This window comes from Neopsephotus bourkii, unplaced genomic scaffold (genome assembly GCF_033783945.1).
Source record: "Neopsephotus bourkii isolate Nb327-2 ecotype Australia unplaced genomic scaffold, CSIRO-AGI_Nbou_v1 NB_1074, whole genome shotgun sequence".
Taxonomy (NCBI): Eukaryota; Metazoa; Chordata; class Aves; order Psittaciformes; family Psittacidae; genus Neopsephotus; species Neopsephotus bourkii.
The window spans coordinates 12,069-31,507 of NW_026901562.1; the positions used below are offsets into that span (position 1 = coordinate 12,069).

Below are 19,439 nucleotides of genomic sequence, written 5' to 3' on the forward strand. Positions count from 1 at the left end.
GGTGCATTCAAATGTAAGGAGATGAGTCATTGCTTAGAGACATTTGAGGTGATTCCTAAATCCAGTCACTAAGAACCCAAAGAAGGGCAGGCAGCTCCTACCCAGCATTTGCTCAGCTGCCTTTAAACCAGATTTAACTACAATGAAAGCAGCTCCACCTGGAAGGGGAGAGCTAAAGCCATTAGGAGCTCAGCAGCAGCAATGCCAGAAGCCAGCCTCCTCATTGCCTGCTCATCATGACCCACCAGGCAGATGCATTGCAATGCTGGCTGCTGCTTCTGCTTCCTAGAACCTCACCTGGTGTTTGCTCTGCTCTCATGGTCAGATGATAACCCCATTGAAGGCAGTGGCAGCCCTTAGACACAGCAAACCACTGGTTTACTTAAACACACACAACAAGGAGCAAAAAGGTTTGGGTTTGAGAACAGCTCCAGTGTGAAGCCACAGTGAGCAGAGCAATAGGGTTGTAGCCACAGACTTGTGTTTCCAAGACACTAAGAGTTCATGTTCCTTTTTAAAGACTTGGTGATGGTGAAGGAGAGACCAGCTGGACATAAAGTCATTGAATATTGTTGTAGAAACACCAGAGAGACCTTATTGTGGCCTTTCAATACCTTAAGAGGGGCTACAAGAAAGCAGGAGAGGGGCTTGGGACAAGGGCCTGTAGGGACTAGGGGGCTGTGAAACCTCTGCCTCTGGTTGTCCCCAAGGCTCAGCAGGAACACAACCGTCATCTGGGTTAAATAATAGCCCAAGCTGCTCCAGTGGAAGGGGTTGGGGTTGGAGCTGGAGGAGCTTTAAGCTCCCTTCCAACCGAAACCATTCCATGATTCTACGATTTCAGGGACAGAGAAAGGATTAATACAAGGATTAATGGTGTCACATTCTTTGTGACTCGATGCCTCCTGCAAGTTCTCCATGTGCTTTACCTTGCAGGTGAGGGTACATCTCAGCTTTCCTATTGGGAATTTGCAGCATCAGAAATTCCAGTTAGAAACAGAGGGAGGGGGGAAACCCCACTGTAAGAGCAGTGGAACACTGAAATAAAGGACAAGGGGACTGTGAAACCTCTGCCCCGGTTGCCCCCAAGGCTCAGCAGGAACATAACCATCATCAGGGCTAAATAATAACCAGGGAATTATGAGGAAGCTTTGGGAACAAAGCAGGATTCAGCTGATTGACCCTGGGTGCCTGTCAGTTGTGTGTTGTAAAGAAATGAGCAAACCACTTAGATCCTGACTTAACTGAATCCAGCCATGGAGCTTCTCCCTCCAGCCCAAGTTATTTCATGTCTCTAGGATAGCCCTCAGGCTCAGCCATGGCTCCAGGCTTCACCATGGTCCTGGCAGAGGCTGCAGCTCTATGGGCTGAGGTAATGCACACACTGGAGTGTTTTGGGGTGGTTTATGTATGCAATGTTTGCTCATCACCCATCAGCTCTCTGTGCAGGAAAGCAATGGGAGAGACATCAGGGCAGGCAATGGCATTGCTCCAGGCTGCCACGGGCTGCCAGGTATCAGGTCTGAAGGCTGCTGAGCAGCACCACAGCTCCTGTGCTCTGTTGTGGTCAGGCTGCCATGGAGATCATGGCTTTTATTGCTGCCAACAGGGGGATGGAAAGCAAAGGTGTGGAGCAGGGGACAGGGGTTCCTTGATAGTATCTGCCCTTTGGTGGGGATTCATCACTATCACATCTTAAAACACTTTCAAAGTGCCTTCATTCATACTAGAGGTCACACAAGCACCACCTTGAGCTTAAATTCTGAGGTATCTTAAATGAAATGAGCTGAATGGCTCTGGAAGTCATTTAATGAGTTCGACTATCAAAACCTGAAAATACTTCCTGCACAGTGTGCCATTTATGTGCTCTCTTCTCTATTTATGTTGCTAAAGGTGTTGGCATCCTTTTAACATGGCCCTTCATGACTTTACAACCCTGTCTGGAAGCGCAGCGGTAGAATTCACTCTCTGGTTATTCTGATTTGCCAAGCAAAAGGGAAAGCAAAAGACAAAGCTCTTTGAGCTCCCCAAGTCCAACCATGCCCCAGCACTGCCAAGGCCACCACTGACCCATGGCACTGAGGCCTCATCTCCACGGGGTGTGAGCACTTTCAGGGATGCTTTAAGGTTGCTTCTGTCGCTGGTGGCTCTGATGGATGCTCCCAAGCCCATCATAGAATCCCAGCCTGGTTTGGGTTGAAGGGACCTGAAAGCTCCTCCAGCTCCAATCCCAACCCCTTCCACTGGAGCAGCTTGCTCCAAGCCCCTGTGGCCTTGAGCACTGCCAGGGATGGGGCAGCCACAGCTTCTCTGGGCACCCTGTGCCAGCGCCTCAGCACCCTCACAGGGAAGAGCTTCTGCCTAAGAGCTCAGCTCAGTCTCCCCTCGGGCAGGTTAAATCCTTCATGGGGGTTATGTGGAACCCCCTTCTACAGCCAAACATGGGAGGAAAGTGCACACTGGCAGTGCACACTGGGAACAAACCCCCACAATCTGGGCACCATCTGGGGTTCCAACCCCTTCCAGAGCCACATCCTCCCCTTTCCTTCTCTCTCCAGCAGTAAAACCATTCACAGGAGCTGCAGGACACAGTGCGATGCTGCGGATGAGCCACCTCCATCCTCCTCCTGCTGTCAGCTCTGCCTCTCGCACCTCCTCATCTCCCTGCTCAATACCAGCCCTGCAGCCACAGCCTGGCTGACAGCAGGAGATGGATGGGGCCGAGCTGGCTCCGCAGGGCATGGGATATGTGTATGGATGTGTATGGATGTGATGGACGTAAGGGGGTGTGCATGGATATGGCCCCTCCTTGCTTTGCATCAGTCCTGGTCCCAAATCCTCTCACTGCTCACACAGCCCCCATGGCCACCCTGAAGCACATGGGGGGCAGAGGCTCTCCTCTCCATTATGATGGCCATAGGAAGGATTTAAGCACTGATCCCAAACAAGTGAAAGCTGAATCCCAGTTTGGATCCAGCTCCATGCAGAGCAGGGAGGGATATCAGCCCTTGCCCAGTGCCTCCATCACCAGGGTACCACCAGGGGCAGAAGCCATCAGCATCCCTGTGATAATGTCCCCTGTTTCCTGCAGAGCCCCAGCATCCTTCATCCTGCCCCATGGTGTGCAGCGAGGTGCTGGAGTCTGCAGTTTGAAGGGGGCTATGGAGCAGCCCCTTTGCTCTCTGCCCCCTCCAACCTTTATCCCTGTGTCAGTGACCTCCCTGCACACATCCCTTGTCCCCATGGCCATGGCTTCTCCCCATCCATCTCCTGCTGTCAGGCTGGGATTGAGCACGGAGATGGGAGGTGTGGGACAAGACTGGGGCCCTGGGTACCAGCACAGAGACAGGACCAGCGTTTGGGATGGCTGCAAGGGGAGAGGGGACCACATCCCACATTTCCCTATTCCAGAGCTGTAGAGGCTTTGCATGAGCAGCCACAACACTGCGGATGCTTCAGCATGCCGTGCTGTTTAATATCAGGTGTTGATGGCTGAGCTGATGGTACCCAGAGGGGCTTTGACCAGGGGAGGGAGTCAGAGCAGCCCCCATGTCCTTCAATCAGAGACCCCGAGGGTTGACCCTTCCCTGCCCAATGTACCCCGAGATCCATCTGGGGTGGTCCCATGGCCACCATCAGCAGTCCCGTCCATCATCACCCTCACATCAAGGCGTGCAGGCAGGTTGGGAAGGGGCCGTGCTCCAGCCCCTGGGGACCACTGCGCTGTCTCCACCCCCTAAGTGGGGCATAAAACCCCCGGCAGGATGCAGGGGACAGCCCAGTGCTGAAGCTGCCTTGCTCCATTGGGGTCCCCACTGCCACCATGCCAGGGGATGGAGACGCGGATGCTGCGCCCATGGCAGGTAAACCCCCCCCATGGCCATGCTCCTGTGTGCAGAAGTGGGTCCCAGAGTGGTTTTGGGGTGCGGGGGGCTTCGCCAGCCCCACAACAACAGGGCAGCAATGGGGATGGGGATAAACCCCGCTGTGGAATGGATGGCGATGGGAGGGGGGTGATGGTGCATGGGGTCATCAACACCCCCTTTGTCCCTCCACAGCCTGCCTGGGGGGGTCCCTGTGCACCCCCAGCCTGGGGTGGGCAGCAGAGGGCCCGGGGAGCGGCGGCAAGAACCGGCGCGTGTCCCACGCCACGGCACGGCTGGAGATGGGCAGCCTCTGGGAGGAGTTCAACCGCCTGGGCACCGAGATGATCGTCACCAAGGCGGGGAGGTGGGGACCACAATGGGGCAATGGGGTGGGGGGGCACCATCAATGGGGGGGGGGCACCCCATTCCCATCCGCTGTCCTCGCAGGAGGATGTTCCCCACCTTCCAAGTGAAGCTGTCGGGGCTGGACCCGCTCTCTGATTATGTGCTGCTCATGGACTTCATCCCGCTGGATGACAAGAGATACAGGTGGGGATGATGGGGCGATGGGGAGCATCTCCCTTATGAGGAAAGGCTGAGGGAGCTGGGTCTCTATAGTTTGGAGGAGAGGAGACTGAGGGGTGACCTTATTAGTGTATATAAATATATAAAGGGGGAGTGTCCCGAGGATGGAGCCAGGCTCTTCTCAGTGGCAAACAATGATAGGACAAGGGGCAATGGGTACAAACTGGAACACAAGAGGTTCCACTTAAACTTCTTCTCAGTGAGGTGACAGAACACTGGACCAGGCTGCCCAGGGAGGTTGTGGAGTCTCCTTCTCTGGAGACATTCAAAACCCGCCTGGACACGTTCCTGTGTAACCTTATCTGGGTGTTCCTGCTCCATAGGGGGATTGGACTGGATGAGCTTATGGGGTCCCTTCCAATCTCTAACATACTGTGATGCTGTGATGCTGTGGGGCTGGCTCTGAGCCCCCCATCCCTTCAGATACGCCTTCCACAGCTCCTCCTGGCTGGCAGCAGGCCGGGCCGAGCCGGCAGCACCCGGCCGGGTCCACTTCCACCCCGATTCCCCGGCCAAGGGCGCGCAATGGATGCGGCAGATCGTCTCCTTCGACAAGCTCAAGCTCACCAACAACCTCCTGGATGACAACGGCCACGTGAGGACCCCCCTCCTGGGCTGGGGAATGGGCTCCTCCATGGGGGGGGGGTTCCTGCCCATGTCCCCCTCTCTGTGCTCCCCCAAACAGATCATCCTCAACTCCATGCACCGCTACCAGCCCCGCTTCCACGTGGTGCTGGTGGACCCGCGCCGCGACAGCGAGCGCTTCGCCCACCAGAACTTCAAGTCCTTCAGCTTCCCCGAAACCCAGTTCATGGCGGTGACGGCTTACCAGAACCACCGGGTGAGCCCTGGGGAGGGGGGCATCGGGGTACCCCCCCAGACACACACAGGGCCCCCCCCCATGACCCCAATCCCATCCGTAGATCACCCAGCTGAAGATCGCCAGCAACCCCTTCGCCAAGGGCTTTCGGGATGGGGACCCTGAGCCATGGTAAGACCCAACCCCAACCCCACCCCAATGAGAGGGGCTCCATGGCACCCCCCTGAGCCCCGCATCTCTCTTGCAGGTGTGGGGTGCCGGCAGGGTCCCTATTGGGGGCAATGGGACCCCGGGCCCGGGCCACGTTATTGCCCTCCCACCCCGAGAAGCAGGGCAAAGGTAGGGGGGGAAGAGAAGGGGCTGAGGCGCTGGTGCTGTCTCTGCCCCCTCCAGGGGCTCCCCATGGCCATGGGGCTCTGGCCACTGTTGGACCCCCACAACCAGCCCCACCAGTGCCTGCCCCCGGCTTCCCTGAGCTGCCTGTGCCCCACTTCCAGCCCCTCGCCTGCCCCCCAAGTGTCCTTGTGGGGTCCAAGCCCCACGCTCTGCCCTACCCCTTGCTCAGCACCTACAGCACCACCGCGGCCCCCACCTTTGGCTATGGGCAGCAGTGATGGGGGAGCACCCCCCAAACCCCTCGGGACTCCCAGCACGGCAGAAGGAACAGAGATGTCGAGGTGGGGACCAGCCATGGGGCTTTATTCACTGCAAGCAAGGGACGGGAGGCTGCAGCCAGACCCCCAGCCGCCCCCTCCCCAACCCTGGGGGTTTGGGGGGCACCCCCCAACTGAGCTCCCATCAGTGGGGCAGGGCTTTGGCTCCAACCCCCAGCATCCACACGGTTACTGCCAAGAGGCGGGCGCGAAGGCGAAGGGGCAGAGCTTGTACCCAGCACCCACATAGAACTTGTTCTGGAATTCCACCCTGGCGAGGAGAGGGGCCGGGTGAGGAGCAGCGCTGGGGGACCCCATCCCAGCAGCACCCCCTCACCGGGCTCACCAGTGCAGGCGCAGGGCGTGCAGGAAGGCGGAGAGCCCCTCCATCACCAGCAGGATGGCCACGGTGAGCACGGCGAAGGCGGCGAACACGGGTACCAGCACGGCGCCGCCGGCGTAGCTCAGGCGCACGAAGCCGTTGCGCATCACCATGGACCAGAGCACCTCCGAGAGCTCTGCGGGGCACAGAGGGGGTGAGCAGGGCACAGAGGGGGGGAGATGGGGCTGAGCCTCGGGGGACACGCACGGGCATGGGCCAGGCTGAGCGCCCAGAGCCGCAGGTAGGATGCGGTGTTGGAGACGCAGCCCAGGCAGTACTCGATGGTGTGGATCGCCTGGTGCATGAAGACCTCGGCGAAGTCCAGGTGCTGCAGGGATGGAGGAGACACGGGACAAAGGTGAGGACGTGGGGCATCAGTGAGGGACATGGGACATCAGTGAGGGACATGGGGCATCAGTGAGGGACATGGGACATCAATGAGGGACATGGGGCATCAGTGAGGGACATGGGACATCAGTGAGGGACATGGGACATCAGTGAGGGACATGGGACATCAGTGAGGGACATGGGACATCAATGAGGGACATGGGACATCAATGAGGGACATGGGACGTCAATGAGGGACATGGGGCATCAGTGAGGGACATGGGACATCAATGAGGGACATGGGAATCAATGAGGGACATGGGACATCAGTGAGGGATATGGGACATCAAGGAGGGACATGGGACATCAATGAGGGACATGGGACGTCAGTGAGGGACATGGGACATCAGTGAGGAACATGGGACATCAATGAGGGACATGGGGCATCAATGAGAGATATGGGACATCAATGAGGGACATGGGGCATCAGTGAGGGACATGGGACATCAGTGAGGGACATGGGACATCAGTGAGGGACATGGGACATCAGTGAGGGACATGGGACGTCAATGAGGGACATGGGACGTCAATGAGGGACATGGGACGTCAATGAGGGACATGGGGCATCAGTGAGGGACATGGGACATCAATGAGGGACATGGGGCATCAATGAGAGATATGGGACATCAATGAGGGACATGGGACATCAGTGAGGGACATGGGACATCAATGAGGGACATGGGGCATCAATGAGAGATATGGGACATCAATGAGGGACATGGGACATCAGTGAGGGACATGGGACATCAAGGAGGGACATGGGACATCAATGAGGGACATGGGACGTCAGTGAGGGACATGGGACATCAGTGAGGAACATGGGACATCAATGAGGGACATGGGACATCAATGAGAGATATGGGACATCAATGAGGGACACAGGACATCAGTGAGGGACATGGGGCATCAATGAGGGACATGGGACATCAGTGAGGAACATGGGACATCAGTGAGGGACATGGGGCATCAATGAGAGATATGGGACATCAATGAGGGACATGGGACATCAATGAGGGACACAGGACAAAGGTGAGGACATGGGACATCAAGGAGGGACATGGGACATCAGTGAGGGACATGGGATATCAGTGAGGGACATGGTACATCAATGAGGGACATGGGGCATCAATGAGAGATATGGGACATCAATGAGGGACATGGGACATCAGTGAGGGACATGGGACATCAGTGAGGGACATGGGACATCAATGAGGGACACAGGACAAAGGTGAGGACATGGGACATCAAGGAGGGACATGGGATATCAGTGAGGGACACAGGACATCAGGGAGGTATGCAGCACAACAGTGAGGGGCACGGGACATCGGTGAGGGGAACAGGATGAAGATGAGGGATGCGGGACAAAGATGAAGGACCAATGGTGAGGGATGCAGGACAGCAGTGAGGGACATGGGACAGCAATGAGGGACCAATGGTAAGGGACCTGGGACAGCAGTGAGGGACATGGGACAGCAATGAGGGACCAATGGTAAGGGACCTGGGACAGCAGTGAGGGACATGGGACAGCAATGAGGGACCAATGGTAAGGGACCTGGGACAGCAGTGAGGGACATGGGACAGCAATGAGGGACCAATGGTAAGGGACCTGGGACAGCAGTGAGGGACATGGGACAGCAATGAGGGACCAATGGTGAGAGATGCAGGACAGCAGTGAGGGACATGGGACAGCAATGAGGGACCAATGGTGAGGGACCTGGGACAGCAGTGAGGGACATGGGACAGCAATGAGGGACCAATGGTAAGGGACCTGGGACAGCAGTGAGGGACATGGGACAGCAATGAGGGACCAATGGTAAGGGACCTGGGACAGCAGTGAGGGACATGGGACAGCAATGAGGGACCAATGGTAAGGGACCTGGGACAGCAGTGAGGGACATGGGACAGCAATGAGGGACCAATGGTGAGGGACCTGGGACAGCAGTGAGGGACATGGGACAGCAATGAGGGACCAATGGTAAGGGACCTGGGACAGCAGTGAGGGCCGTGGGGCATCAATGAGGGCCACAGGGCGTCAGTGAAGGACACAGGACAGCAGTGAGGGACATGGGACATGACCGACCGACCAATGGTGAAGGACATGGGACAAGGATGAGGACGCAGGGCATCAATGAGGGATGCGGCCACCCCAACCCCACCAGTCCGGAGCCCCTCACCTCAGCGTCAGGGCTGTGCCCGCCGCTCTCCACATCCTCCACAGTGACATTGACGGAGTTCCCAGCCTCCTGCCCCTCCAGCAGCGGCTCCTGCTCCCCGGTGCCCACCGCCTGCACCAGGACATCACCGGTGGTGAGACCCCGCAGCGCCCACCCCACTGAGCCCCTCACCGTGGCCTCGGCCTCACCGTGGGGTGCCCCGTCCTTGGCTTGCGCCGCCGGCACCACAGGTACAGAGGGGTCCCCAGGAGCAGCACGGGCACCGACGCCAGCGCCAGCACCACCAGCACGGTCTGCACCGGCACCTGCGGCACATGGGGCATGGCTTTAGGGTCCCAGCCACGCCAGACCCATGTTGCCCCCAGCATGGGGAAGGGGATGGGTATGGGGTGCTGGTCCCCCATCTCTGGTACCTGTCCTGGGTAGAGCGGGAGGTTCTCGGCGTTGGAGGTGAAGAGGAACATGTCGATGAAGTGGATGAGGATGCTGGGGGCCACCAGGGAGTCGGCGGCGCTGAACTTGATCCACTTGTAGAAGATGAGGAAGACGAGGTAGCCAAAGAGAGCCAGGAGGAAAACCATCTCGGGCAGGAGCTCCAGCACCAGCCGGTGCCGCTGCTTGAAGTGCCTGGGCAGGGGGACGTGAACCATGCTCAGCATCACGGGTCCTCCGCTCCCAGGGTAGGGATACAGGACACAGGGATGCTCCAATGGAGCAGCCCTGCTCTGGAGCCAGGCTGAGAGAGCTGGGCTGGGGCAGCCTGGATGAGCCTTTAGGGCCCTTCCAACCCAAACCATTCCATGATGACCTCACCCAGCACCCTAAGCATGACCATGGGCGGCCAGCACCCATGGGTGCAGCCATGAGGACTCACAGATGGTTGAAGACCCCCAGCAGGACACCGAAGCCCATGTGCACGATGCCCAGCACCACGGACATCTTCATCTTGAAGGAGTTGAGGAAGTTGAGGTGGTTGGTGGCCAGACTCCAGATCTATCATGGACAAGGGGGGTGAGACTCCAGGGCCACCCCACCGAGGGTCCCACCACATCCTCTCCCCCATGGGACACTCACTGGGTCTATCCCAAAGGGATAAGGCCCTTGGAAGACGCCGGTGACGTTGGGGTCCAGGGTGAGGAGAGGGTGGGTGGCGAGGTAGGCAGAGCTGTGGGCAGAGCAGGGGGGTCAGTGGAGGCCGGGCCCCAGCAGGGCTCACAGCGGGCTTTGGGGTCCCACCTCCAGGAGGAGTGGTTGGCCATGGTGGCCACGCTCCAGGCAGACGGGAAGATGACGGTGGCTTTGCTGAAGCACTCGTTGTAGATGAAGCCGGTGTAGATGGAGAAGGCCCCCATGAGCAGGATGAGGTAGCGGCCCTCGAAGAACGTCAGCCAGATCTGGGGGGGAAACGTGGCGCCGGTGTCCTGTAACAGCAGCCCTGCCCCACACCTCCCTGTCCCATACCACCAACACCCCATCCCATGCCCCTAGAGCCCATCCTATGCCTTCAACCCATCCCATGCTACCAACATCATCCCATGCCCCCAGAACCCATCCTATGCCTTCAACCCCATCCCATGCCCCCAGAACCCATCCTATGCCTTCAACCCCATCCCATGCCACCAACATCATCCCATGTCCCCAGAACCCATCCTATGCCTTCAACCCCATCCCATGCCCCCAGAACCCATCCTATGCCTTCAACATCATCCCATGCCCCCAGAACCCATCCTATGCCTTCAACATCATCCCATGCCCCCAGAACCCATCCTATGCCTTCAGCCCCATCCCATGCCACCAACATCATCCCACATCTCCAGAGCCCACCCTATGCCTTCAACCCCATCCCCATGCCACCAACATCATCCCACATCTCCAGAGCCCATCCTATGCCTTCAACCCCATCCCATGCCACCAACATCATCCCATGCCCCCAGAACCCATCCTATGCCTTCAACCCCATCCCATGCCCCCAGAACCCATCCTATGCCTTCAACCCCATCCCATGCCCCCAGAACCCATCCTATGCCTTCAACCCCATCCCATGCCACCAACATCATCCCATGTCCCCAGAACCCATCCTATGCCTTCAACCCCATCCCATGCCCCCAGAACCCATCCTATGCCTTCAACATCATCCCATGCCCCCAGAACCCATCCTATGCCTTCAACATCATCCCATGCCCCCAGAACCCATCCTATGCCTTCAGCCCCATCCCATGCCACCAACATCATCCCACATCTCCAGAGCCCACCCTATGCCTTCAACCCCATCCCCATGCCACCAACATCATCCCACATCTCCAGAGCCCATCCTATGCCTTCAACCCCATCCCATGCCACCAACATCATCCCATGCCCCCAGAACCCATCCTATGCCTTCAACCCCATCCCATGCCACCAGAAACCATCCTATGCCTTCAACCCCATCCCATGCCACCAACATCATCCCATGTCTCCAGAGCCCATCCTATGCCTTCAACCCCATCCCATGCCACCAACATCATCCCATGTCCCCAGAACCCATCCTATGCCTTCAACCCCATCCCATGCCACCAACATCATCCCATGTCTCCAGAGCCCATCCTATGCCTTCAATCCCATCCCATGCATCCAAGCCCCATCCCATACCACCAACTTCATCCCATGTCTCTAAGCATGTCCCACACCATCAACCCCATCCCATACCACGTCCCACACCACCAATTCCATCCCATGACCCCAACCATGTCCTACACCTCCAAGCCCATCCCATACCTCCAAGCCCACCCCATGCCTCCAAGCCGCATAGGATGCCCCAAACCCCATCCTGTGTCCTACACCTCCAAGCCAATCCTATGCCTCCAATCCCACCCCATGCCCCCAACCATACCCTACACCTCCAAGCCCATCCCATACCTCCAAGCCCATCCTATGCCTCCAAGCCCATCCTATACCTCCAATCCCACCCCATGCCCCCAACCGTGTCCTACACCTCCAAGCCCATCCTATGCCTCCAATCCCACCCCATGCCTCCAACCATATCCTACACCTCTAATCCCACCCCATGCCCCCAACCATACCCTACACCTCCAAGCCCACCCTATGCCTCCAAGCCCATCCTATGCCTCCAAGCCCACCCCATGCCACCAACCGCGTCCTACACCTCCAAGCCCATCCTATGCCTCCAAGCCCATCCTATGCCTCCAATCCCACCCCCATGCCCCCAACCGTGTCCTACACCTCCAATCCCACCCCATGCCTCCAAGCCCATCCCACACCTCCAAGCTCACCCCACACTTCCAAGCCTGGCCCCCCATCAGGTCCCACTGACCTCGTTGCTGGCCTGCCGCAGGCTGGGGCTGTCCTCGTACAGCACCATCCAGAGAGCAAAGAGGAACATGATGAGCCCGTGCCCCACGTCCCCAAACATGATGGCGAAGATGAAGGGGAAGGTGATGATGGCGTAGGGCGCTGTGGGGCACAGGGAACGTGTCACAGGGGCCTCATAGGGCTCCATCACCCAACCCTGGCCCATGCAGGGGTCTGGGTGGGGGGAGCCTCACCGGGGTTCACCTCCTGGTAAGTGGCCACCCCATAGGCGTCCACGATGCTCTGGAAGCCGGCGGTGAACTTGTTGGTGCGGATGAGGGTGGGGGGGCTCTCGGTGGTGGGGATGCGCTGCACGAAGCACTCCACGCTCGAGCCACTCTTGTACTGTGGGGAGAGCAGCCAGGGCATGACCCACAGCACCCCTGGATGGAAGCCACCCCAACCAGCAGGGGGGCATGGGGACACCTCTAATGGAGCTATGGGGACACCGAGCATCCCCTGGCAGGAGGACATGGGGACAACAACCAACCCCAACACAAGGACATGGGGACAACAACCAACCCCAACACGAGGACATGGGGACAACAACCAACCCCAACACGAGGACATGGGGACAACAACCAACCCCAACACGAGGACATGGGGACACCTCTGGAATGGAGCTATGGGGACACCGAGCATCCCCTGGCATGAGGACATGGGGACAACAACCAACCCCAACACGAGGACATGGGGACAACAACCAACCCCAACACAAGGACATGGGGACAACAACCAACCCCAACACAAGGACATGGGGACACCAAGTGAACTCCAGAACAAGACATGGGGACAACAATCAACCCCAACACAAGGACATGGGGACACCAAGTGAACTCCAGAACAAGACATGGGGACACCAAGTACCCCAACACACGGACATGGGGACAACAACCAACCCAAACACAAGGACACAGGGACACCTCTGGAATGGAGATATGGGGACACCGAGCAACCCCTGGCATGAGGATATGGGGACAACAACCAACCTCAACACAAGGACGTGGGTGCCATGGTTTAGAGCGAGGTGTCCCTGCCCATGGCAAGGGGGTTGGAACTGGATGATCTTAAGGTCCTTTCCAATCCTAACTGTTCTATGATTCTATGACATGGGGACACCAAGCAAACCCCAACACAAGGAGATGGGAACATCAAGCACCCCAACACAAGGACATGGGGACACCAAGTACCCCAACACAAGGAGATGGGAACATCAAGCACCGCAACACAAGGACATGGGGACACCAAGCAAACCCCAACACAAGGAGATGGGAACATCAAGTACCCCAACACAAGGACATGGGGACACCAAGCAAACCCCAACACAAGGAGATGGGAACATCAAGCACCGCAACACAAGGACATGGGGACACCAAGCAAACCCCAACACAAGGACATGGGGACACCAAGTACCCCAACACAAGGACATGGGGGCACCAAGCAACTCACCGACCCCTGGCGCAGCGCGTCCTGCACTTGGGGGAGGTCCCTCACAGGGCACCAGACCTCAGCAATGAGGCACTTCTCAGTGACATCGAAGCTGCACTGGTTGAGCACCAGGTAGATGGCCTTCATCTTCTGGACCTGGACCTGCCAGGTCGGCAGCGCCAGCACCACCTTGTCCAGCACCTGCGCCAGGTACTGCTCCGTCTCCTCCAGCACCTACGGGTGCCCAGTGGGTGTCAGGGATGGGGTCTCACCGCGGTACCCCCGGTACCCACCACAGTGCCCAGCTCACCACACTGAGGTCCTGGATCTGGCTCTGCAGCCCGCTCATGGTGTCCATGCGGCTGGCTTCGCTCTCCGGGTAGGGATACACGTGGCAGTGGAAGCTGGGATAGATGGACACCAATGTATGGGGGGGACCAGCACGTCCCCATGGGGGGGGTCCATGGTGCTCAATAAACCCGTGTGGGACCCATGCTGCCTCACCAGTCCGAGATCTTGCGGATCTTCTGCCCGATCTGCTCGCCCCAGTAGGAGATGAGGAAGATGACCCAGGTGATGCTCTCGCCCTGGGGACAGCACATCCCTGTCACCATGGCTGCCCCAGACCCTGCCACCCCCCCAGCACCGGGGGTGTCCCCATCCTGTCCTGTGTCCCCCCCCCCATCTCACCGTGGCCGGGTCCTCCATGGGCTCGGGCATCTCCACGAAGGTGGCCACCAGGTACCCGCGGCACGCGCGCCACAGCAGCCGCTCGAAGGCGCTCACCCGCCATGGGTGGATGACGCCGGTCACGAAGCTGGGGGGACACCAAGAGGGATGGGGTGGGCACGGCTCTGCTGCGGGTACTGCCCCATGGCCCATGTCCAACCCTTACCCTACCCCATACCCACTGCCCCATGGCCCATCTCCAACCCTTACCCTACACCATACCCATCACCCCATGGCCCATCTCCAACCCTTACCCTACACCATACCCATTGCCCCATGGCCCATCTCCAACCCTTACCCTACACCATACCCATCACCCCATGGCCCATCTCCAACCCTTACCCTACACCATACCCATTGCCCCATGGCCCATGTCCAACCCTTACCCTACCCCATACCCACTGCCCCATGGCCCATCTCCAACCCTTACCCTACACCATACCCACTGCCCCATGGCCCATCTCCAACCCTTACCCTACCCCATACCCACTGCCCCATGGCCCATCTCCAACCCTTACCCTACACCATACCCACTGCCCCATGGCCCATCTCCAACCCTTACCCTACACCATACCCATTGCCCCATGGCCCATCTCCAACCCTTACCCTACACCATACCCATCACCCCATGGCCCATCTCCAACCCTTACCCTACACCATACCCACTGCCCCATGGCCCATCTCCAACCCTTACCCTACACCATACCCACTGCCCCATGGCCCATCTCCAACCCTTACCCTACACCATACCCACTGCCCCATGGCCCATCTCCAACCCTTACCCTACCCCATACCCACTGCCCCATGGCCCATCTCCAACCCTTACCCTACCCCATACCCACTGCCCCATGGCCCATCTCCAACCCTTACCCTACACCATACCCACTGCCCCATGGCCCATCTCCAACCCTTACCCTACACCATACCCACTGCCCCATGGCCCATCTCCGACCCTTACCCTACACCATACCCACTGCCCCATGGCCCATCTCCAACCCTTACCCTACACCATACCCACTGCCCCATGGCCCATCTCCAACCCTTACCCTACACCATACCCACTGCCCCATGGCCCATCTCCAACCCTTACCCTACACCATACCCACTGCCCCATGGCCCATCTCCGACCCTTACCCTACACCATACCCACTGCCCCATGGCCCATCTCCAACCCTTACCCTACACCATACCCACTGCCCCATGGCCCATCTCCAACCCTTACCCTACACCATACCCACTGCCCCATGGCCCATCTCCAACCCTTACCCTACACCATACCCACTGCCCCATGGCCCATCTCCAACCCTTACCCTACCCCATACCCACTGCCCCACGGCCCATCTCCAACCCTTACCCTACACCATACCCACTGCCCCATGGCCCTGCTCCAACCCTTACCCTACCCCATACCCACTGCCCCACGTCCCCTCTTACCTGATCTTGCGCTCCAGGTGCTGGTGCACCGAGGGCTCGAGGATGGGCTCCTGCTCCGAGAGCGCCCGCGGCCGCGCCGGTGAGCCCAGGGCTGCCTGCGGTGATGGGCACCAGGGAGCTGAGCCCAAGGGGGGGGGACCCAACAGAGCACCCAGCAGGATCCCCCACCAGCACCCACCAGCAACCCCCAGCACCCACCAGGACCCCCTCAGCACCCCTTAGGACACCCCCAGCACCCCACAGCAACCCCCAGCACCCCCAAGACCCTGCAGCACCAGCAGGACACCCCAGGACTCTGCAGAACCCCCAGGATCCCCCAAGCACCACCCAGCACCTCCAGGACCACCCCAACACCCCCCAGGACCACGCACCCCCTCCAGTACCCACCATGACCCCACATTTCCCCCATGACCCCATACCCACCCAGCAGCCCCTATGAGCCTGAACCCCTCATGACCCCACACACCCTCCAGCACCCCCATGACCCCAACCCCCCCCCAGACCCCCATGACTCTGACCCCCCCAACACTCCCCATGACCCCATACCCCCCAGCTCACCTGCAGCACCCCTAGCACCCCCCTATGAACCCACACTCCCCCCAGCACCCCCATGACCCCACACCCCCCATGACCCCAACCCTTCCCAGACCCCCCATTTGACACCCCCATGCCCAACCCTTCCCAGACCCCCCATTACTCTGGCCCCCCCAGCACCCCCATGACCCCACACCCCCCATGACCCCAACCCTCCCCAGACCCCCCATGACGCTGAGCCCCCAGCACTCCCCATGACCCCACACCCGCCAGCACCCCCCCAGCACCCCTAGCACCCTCCTATAACCCCGCACCCTCCCAGCACTCCCAGCACCCCCAGCGCCCCCATGACCCTGAATGCCCCCAGTACCCCCATGACCCCGCCCCCCATGACCCCCACATGACCTCGCCCCATGACCCCGCCCCCATGACCCCGCCCCCCCATGACCCCGCCCCCCCGCACGCACCGCGGGGCCCGTGAGGCGCTGCCCCTCCCGCAGCACGTGCAGGAAGCGGCGCAGGTCCCGCAGGCGGCTCCGCAGGGACGCGCGGTTCCGGGCGCCCTCGCGCAGCTCCCGCGCCAGCTGCTCCGCCTCCTCCTGCAGCCCCAGCGCCTCCCGCGCCAGCGGCGCCCGCGGGGAGCCCCGCACCGGGCCCGGCTCCCGCCCTGCACCGCGCAGCTCCTGGAGCAGGAACGCTGCGGGACCGGAGGGGCTGAGGGAGCGGGACCGGGGGCGGCCCCATCCCTGGCAGTGCTCAAGGACACAGGGGCTTGGAGCAAGCTGCTCCAGTGGAAGGGGTTGGGGTTGGAGCTGGAGCTGGAGCAGCTCTGCTCTGGAGCCACTATGAGAGAGCTGGGCTGGGGCAGCCTGGAGGAGAGAAGGCTCCTGAAGGGGAGACCTTAGAGCAGCTCCAGTGCTGCAGGAAACCTGGAGAGGGGCTTTGGGCAAGGGCCTGTAGGGACAGGCCAAGGGGAATGGCTTGAACCTGCCCGAGGGGAGACTGAGCTGAGCTCTTAGGCAGAAGCTCTTCCCCCTGTGAGGGTGCTGAGTCGCTGGCACAGGGTGCCCAGAGAAGCTGTGGCTGCTCCTTTCAGTGCACAAGGCCAGACTGGACAAGGCTTGGAGCAAGCTGCTCCAGTGGAAGGTGTTGGGGTTGGGTGGGGAGCTTTCAGCTCCCTGCATCCCAACCCATCCCATGTCCCTATGGGGTTAGATGGGGTTTGGGGCACACCCCGCCCCCCCCATGCAGCATCCCCATCACTCACTGAAGGTCTTCTCCATCTCCTCGCAGCGCCGCACCTCGCCCACGAAGCGGCGCTGGAAGGGGCTCACATGGGGGTTCAGCTGCGGGGACACGGTCAAAGCACGGCCCCAAGGGGACACAGAGGGGCTGATGGCACCAGCACCCCTGGCCCAGCGCTGTGCTGCTGCCCGCAGTACATCTGCACCCCAGGGCACCCAAGCATAGCCCCTTGCACACAGGGCACCCCAAAGTATAGACCCCAGTGCTCCTGCATCCACGGCATCCAAACCACCCCAACCAACCCCACTGCACCCAGAGCATCCCAAACCATGTACCCCTATGCCCCTGCATCCACAGCATCCAAACCACCCCAACCAACCCCACTGCATCCAGAGCACCCCAAACCACCCCAACCACCCCACTGCACCCAGAGCATCCCAAACCACCCCAACCAACCCCACTGCACCCAGGGCACCCCAAACCACCCCAACCACCCCACTGCACCCAGAGCATCCCAAACCATGTACCCCTATGCCTCTGCATCCATAGCATCCAAACCACCCCAACCACCCCACTGCACCCAGAGCATCCCAAACCACCCCAACCACCCCACTGCACCCAGAGCATCCCAAACCACCCCAACCAACCCCACTGCACCCAGAGCATCCCAAACCACCCCACTGCACCCAGAGCATCCCAAACCACCCCAACCAACCCCATTGCACCCAGGGCACCCCAAACCCCCCCCTTGCCGCACTCACATCCCTGAACTCGAGCAGCCCCCGCTCGCCCAGCTCGCTGATGCAGCTGTAGGCCGAGGCGGACTGGAGGAAGAGCTGGGCCAGGCAAACCTCCTCGCTGCGGAACAGGGACCCCATCGCAGCCCCACACCCGGCCTCGGGGCTGCGCTGCGACCGGACACGGCTCCCGCCTGCAGGGGGCAGCAGTGGGGTCAGTACTAAGGGGGGGGGTGCAGAGGGATGGAGACGGGTGAGGGATGGGGTGTGAGGGGGGGCAGCACAGCAGGGATGGAGATGGGGTGGGATGCAAATGGGGTATCAGCAGGGTTGGATGTTATCGGGGTACCGGCAGGGTTGGATGTTAACGGGGTATCAGCAGGGTTGGATGTTATCGGGGTACCGGCAGGGTTGGATGTTATCGGGGTACCGGCAGCGTTGGATGTTACCGGGGTACGGGGAGGGTTCGATGTTACCGGGGTACCGGCAGGGTCGGATGTTACCGGGGTACCGGCAGGGTTGGATGTTACCGGGGTACGGGGAGGGTTCGATGTTATCGGGGTACCGGCAGGGTTGGATGTTACCGGGTCGGAGGGTTGATGTTACCGGGGTACGGAGGGTGGATGTTACCGGGGTACCGGCAGGGTTGGATGTTACCGGGGTACGGGGAGGGTTGGATGTTACGGGGTACCGGCAGGGTTGGATGTTACCGGGGTACCGGCAGGGTTGGATGTTACCGGGGTACCGGCAGGGTTGGATGTTACCGGGGTACCGGCAGGGTTGGATGTTACCGGGGTACCGGCAGGGTTGGATGTTAACGGGGTACCGGCAGGGTTGGATGTTACCGGGGTCGGAGGGTGATGTTAGGGGACGGAGGGTGGATGTACGGGGTCCGGCAGGTTGGATGCCGGGTCGGGGAGGGTTCGATGTTACGGGTACCGGCAGGGTTGGTGTTACGCGGGTTGATGTACCGGGGTCGGAGGGTTGAGTTCGGGGTACCGGCGGGTGATGTTCCGGGGACGGCAGGGTTGGTGTACCGGGGTGGGTCGATGTACGGGGTACCGGCAGGGTTGGATGTTACCGGGGTACCGGCAGGGTCGGATGTTACCGGGGTACC

General features: G+C 60.0%; 2 protein-coding genes across 3 annotated transcripts; one reads left to right on the top strand and one right to left on the bottom strand.

The window, feature by feature from the left end:
• Window positions 1-3,823: 3,823 nt before the first annotated feature.
• LOC133216947 (T-box transcription factor TBX10-like) lies at window positions 3,824-5,885 on the top strand. Its single transcript, XM_061362046.1, has 8 exons — window positions 3,824-3,863; window positions 4,059-4,230; window positions 4,314-4,415; window positions 4,875-5,046; window positions 5,137-5,292; window positions 5,375-5,442; window positions 5,519-5,610; window positions 5,665-5,885. Exons 1-8 carry the CDS (start codon window positions 3,824-3,826, stop codon window positions 5,883-5,885), a joined length of 1,023 nt encoding a protein of 340 aa, XP_061218030.1.
• A 64-nt stretch (window positions 5,886-5,949) lies between these two features.
• Window positions 5,950-18,549, bottom strand: LOC133216942 (V-type proton ATPase 116 kDa subunit a 3-like). Of its 2 annotated transcripts, XM_061362039.1 has the most exons (19): window positions 18,347-18,548; window positions 17,608-17,686; window positions 16,808-17,037; window positions 15,807-15,901; window positions 14,334-14,460; window positions 14,148-14,230; window positions 13,954-14,047; window positions 13,665-13,877; window positions 12,410-12,560; window positions 12,178-12,317; window positions 10,104-10,261; window positions 9,942-10,032; window positions 9,742-9,860; window positions 9,281-9,494; window positions 9,056-9,172; window positions 8,868-8,978; window positions 6,514-6,634; window positions 6,271-6,442; window positions 5,950-6,195 (listed from the first exon to the last, which is right to left on the bottom strand). In XM_061362039.1, the coding sequence occupies exons 1-19, from the start codon at window positions 18,461-18,463 to the stop codon at window positions 6,114-6,116; spliced, it is 2,514 nt and encodes an 837-aa protein (XP_061218023.1). In that variant the 5' UTR covers window positions 18,464-18,548; the 3' UTR covers window positions 5,950-6,113. The 2 variants fall into 2 exon arrangements, with proteins under 2 accessions (XP_061218023.1, XP_061218024.1); XM_061362040.1 differs by lacking the exon at window positions 5,950-6,195 and having other exon boundaries at window positions 6,277-6,442; window positions 9,281-9,484; window positions 18,347-18,549.
• Between the last annotated feature and the right edge of the window lie 890 nt (window positions 18,550-19,439).

What these genes read in the sequence shown, in the direction of transcription:
- LOC133216947 (XM_061362046.1), top strand. Translation starts at nt 3,824, where the DNA reads ATGCCAGGGGATGGAGACGCGGATGCTGCGCCCATGGCAG. An exon ending in GGATGCTGCGCCCATGGCAG is followed by an intron (nt 3,864 to 4,058) that starts GTAAACCCCCCC and finishes GTCCCTCCACAG; the next exon opens with CCTGCCTGGGGGGGTCCCTG. An exon ending in GATGGGGACCCTGAGCCATG is followed by an intron (nt 5,443 to 5,518) that starts GTAAGACCCAAC and finishes TCTCTCTTGCAG; the next exon opens with GTGTGGGGTGCCGGCAGGGT.
- LOC133216942 (XM_061362039.1), bottom strand. Translation starts at nt 18,463, where the DNA reads ATGGGGTCCCTGTTCCGCAGCGAGGAGGTTTGCCTGGCCCAGCTCTTC. An exon ending in CCATGGAGGACCCGGCCACG is followed by an intron (nt 14,231 to 14,333) that starts GTGAGATGGGGG and finishes TGCTGTCCCCAG; the next exon opens with GGCGAGAGCATCACCTGGGT. An exon ending in GCTCAGCCTGGCCCATGCCC is followed by an intron (nt 6,443 to 6,513) that starts GTGCGTGTCCCC and finishes TGTGCCCCGCAG; the next exon opens with AGCTCTCGGAGGTGCTCTGG.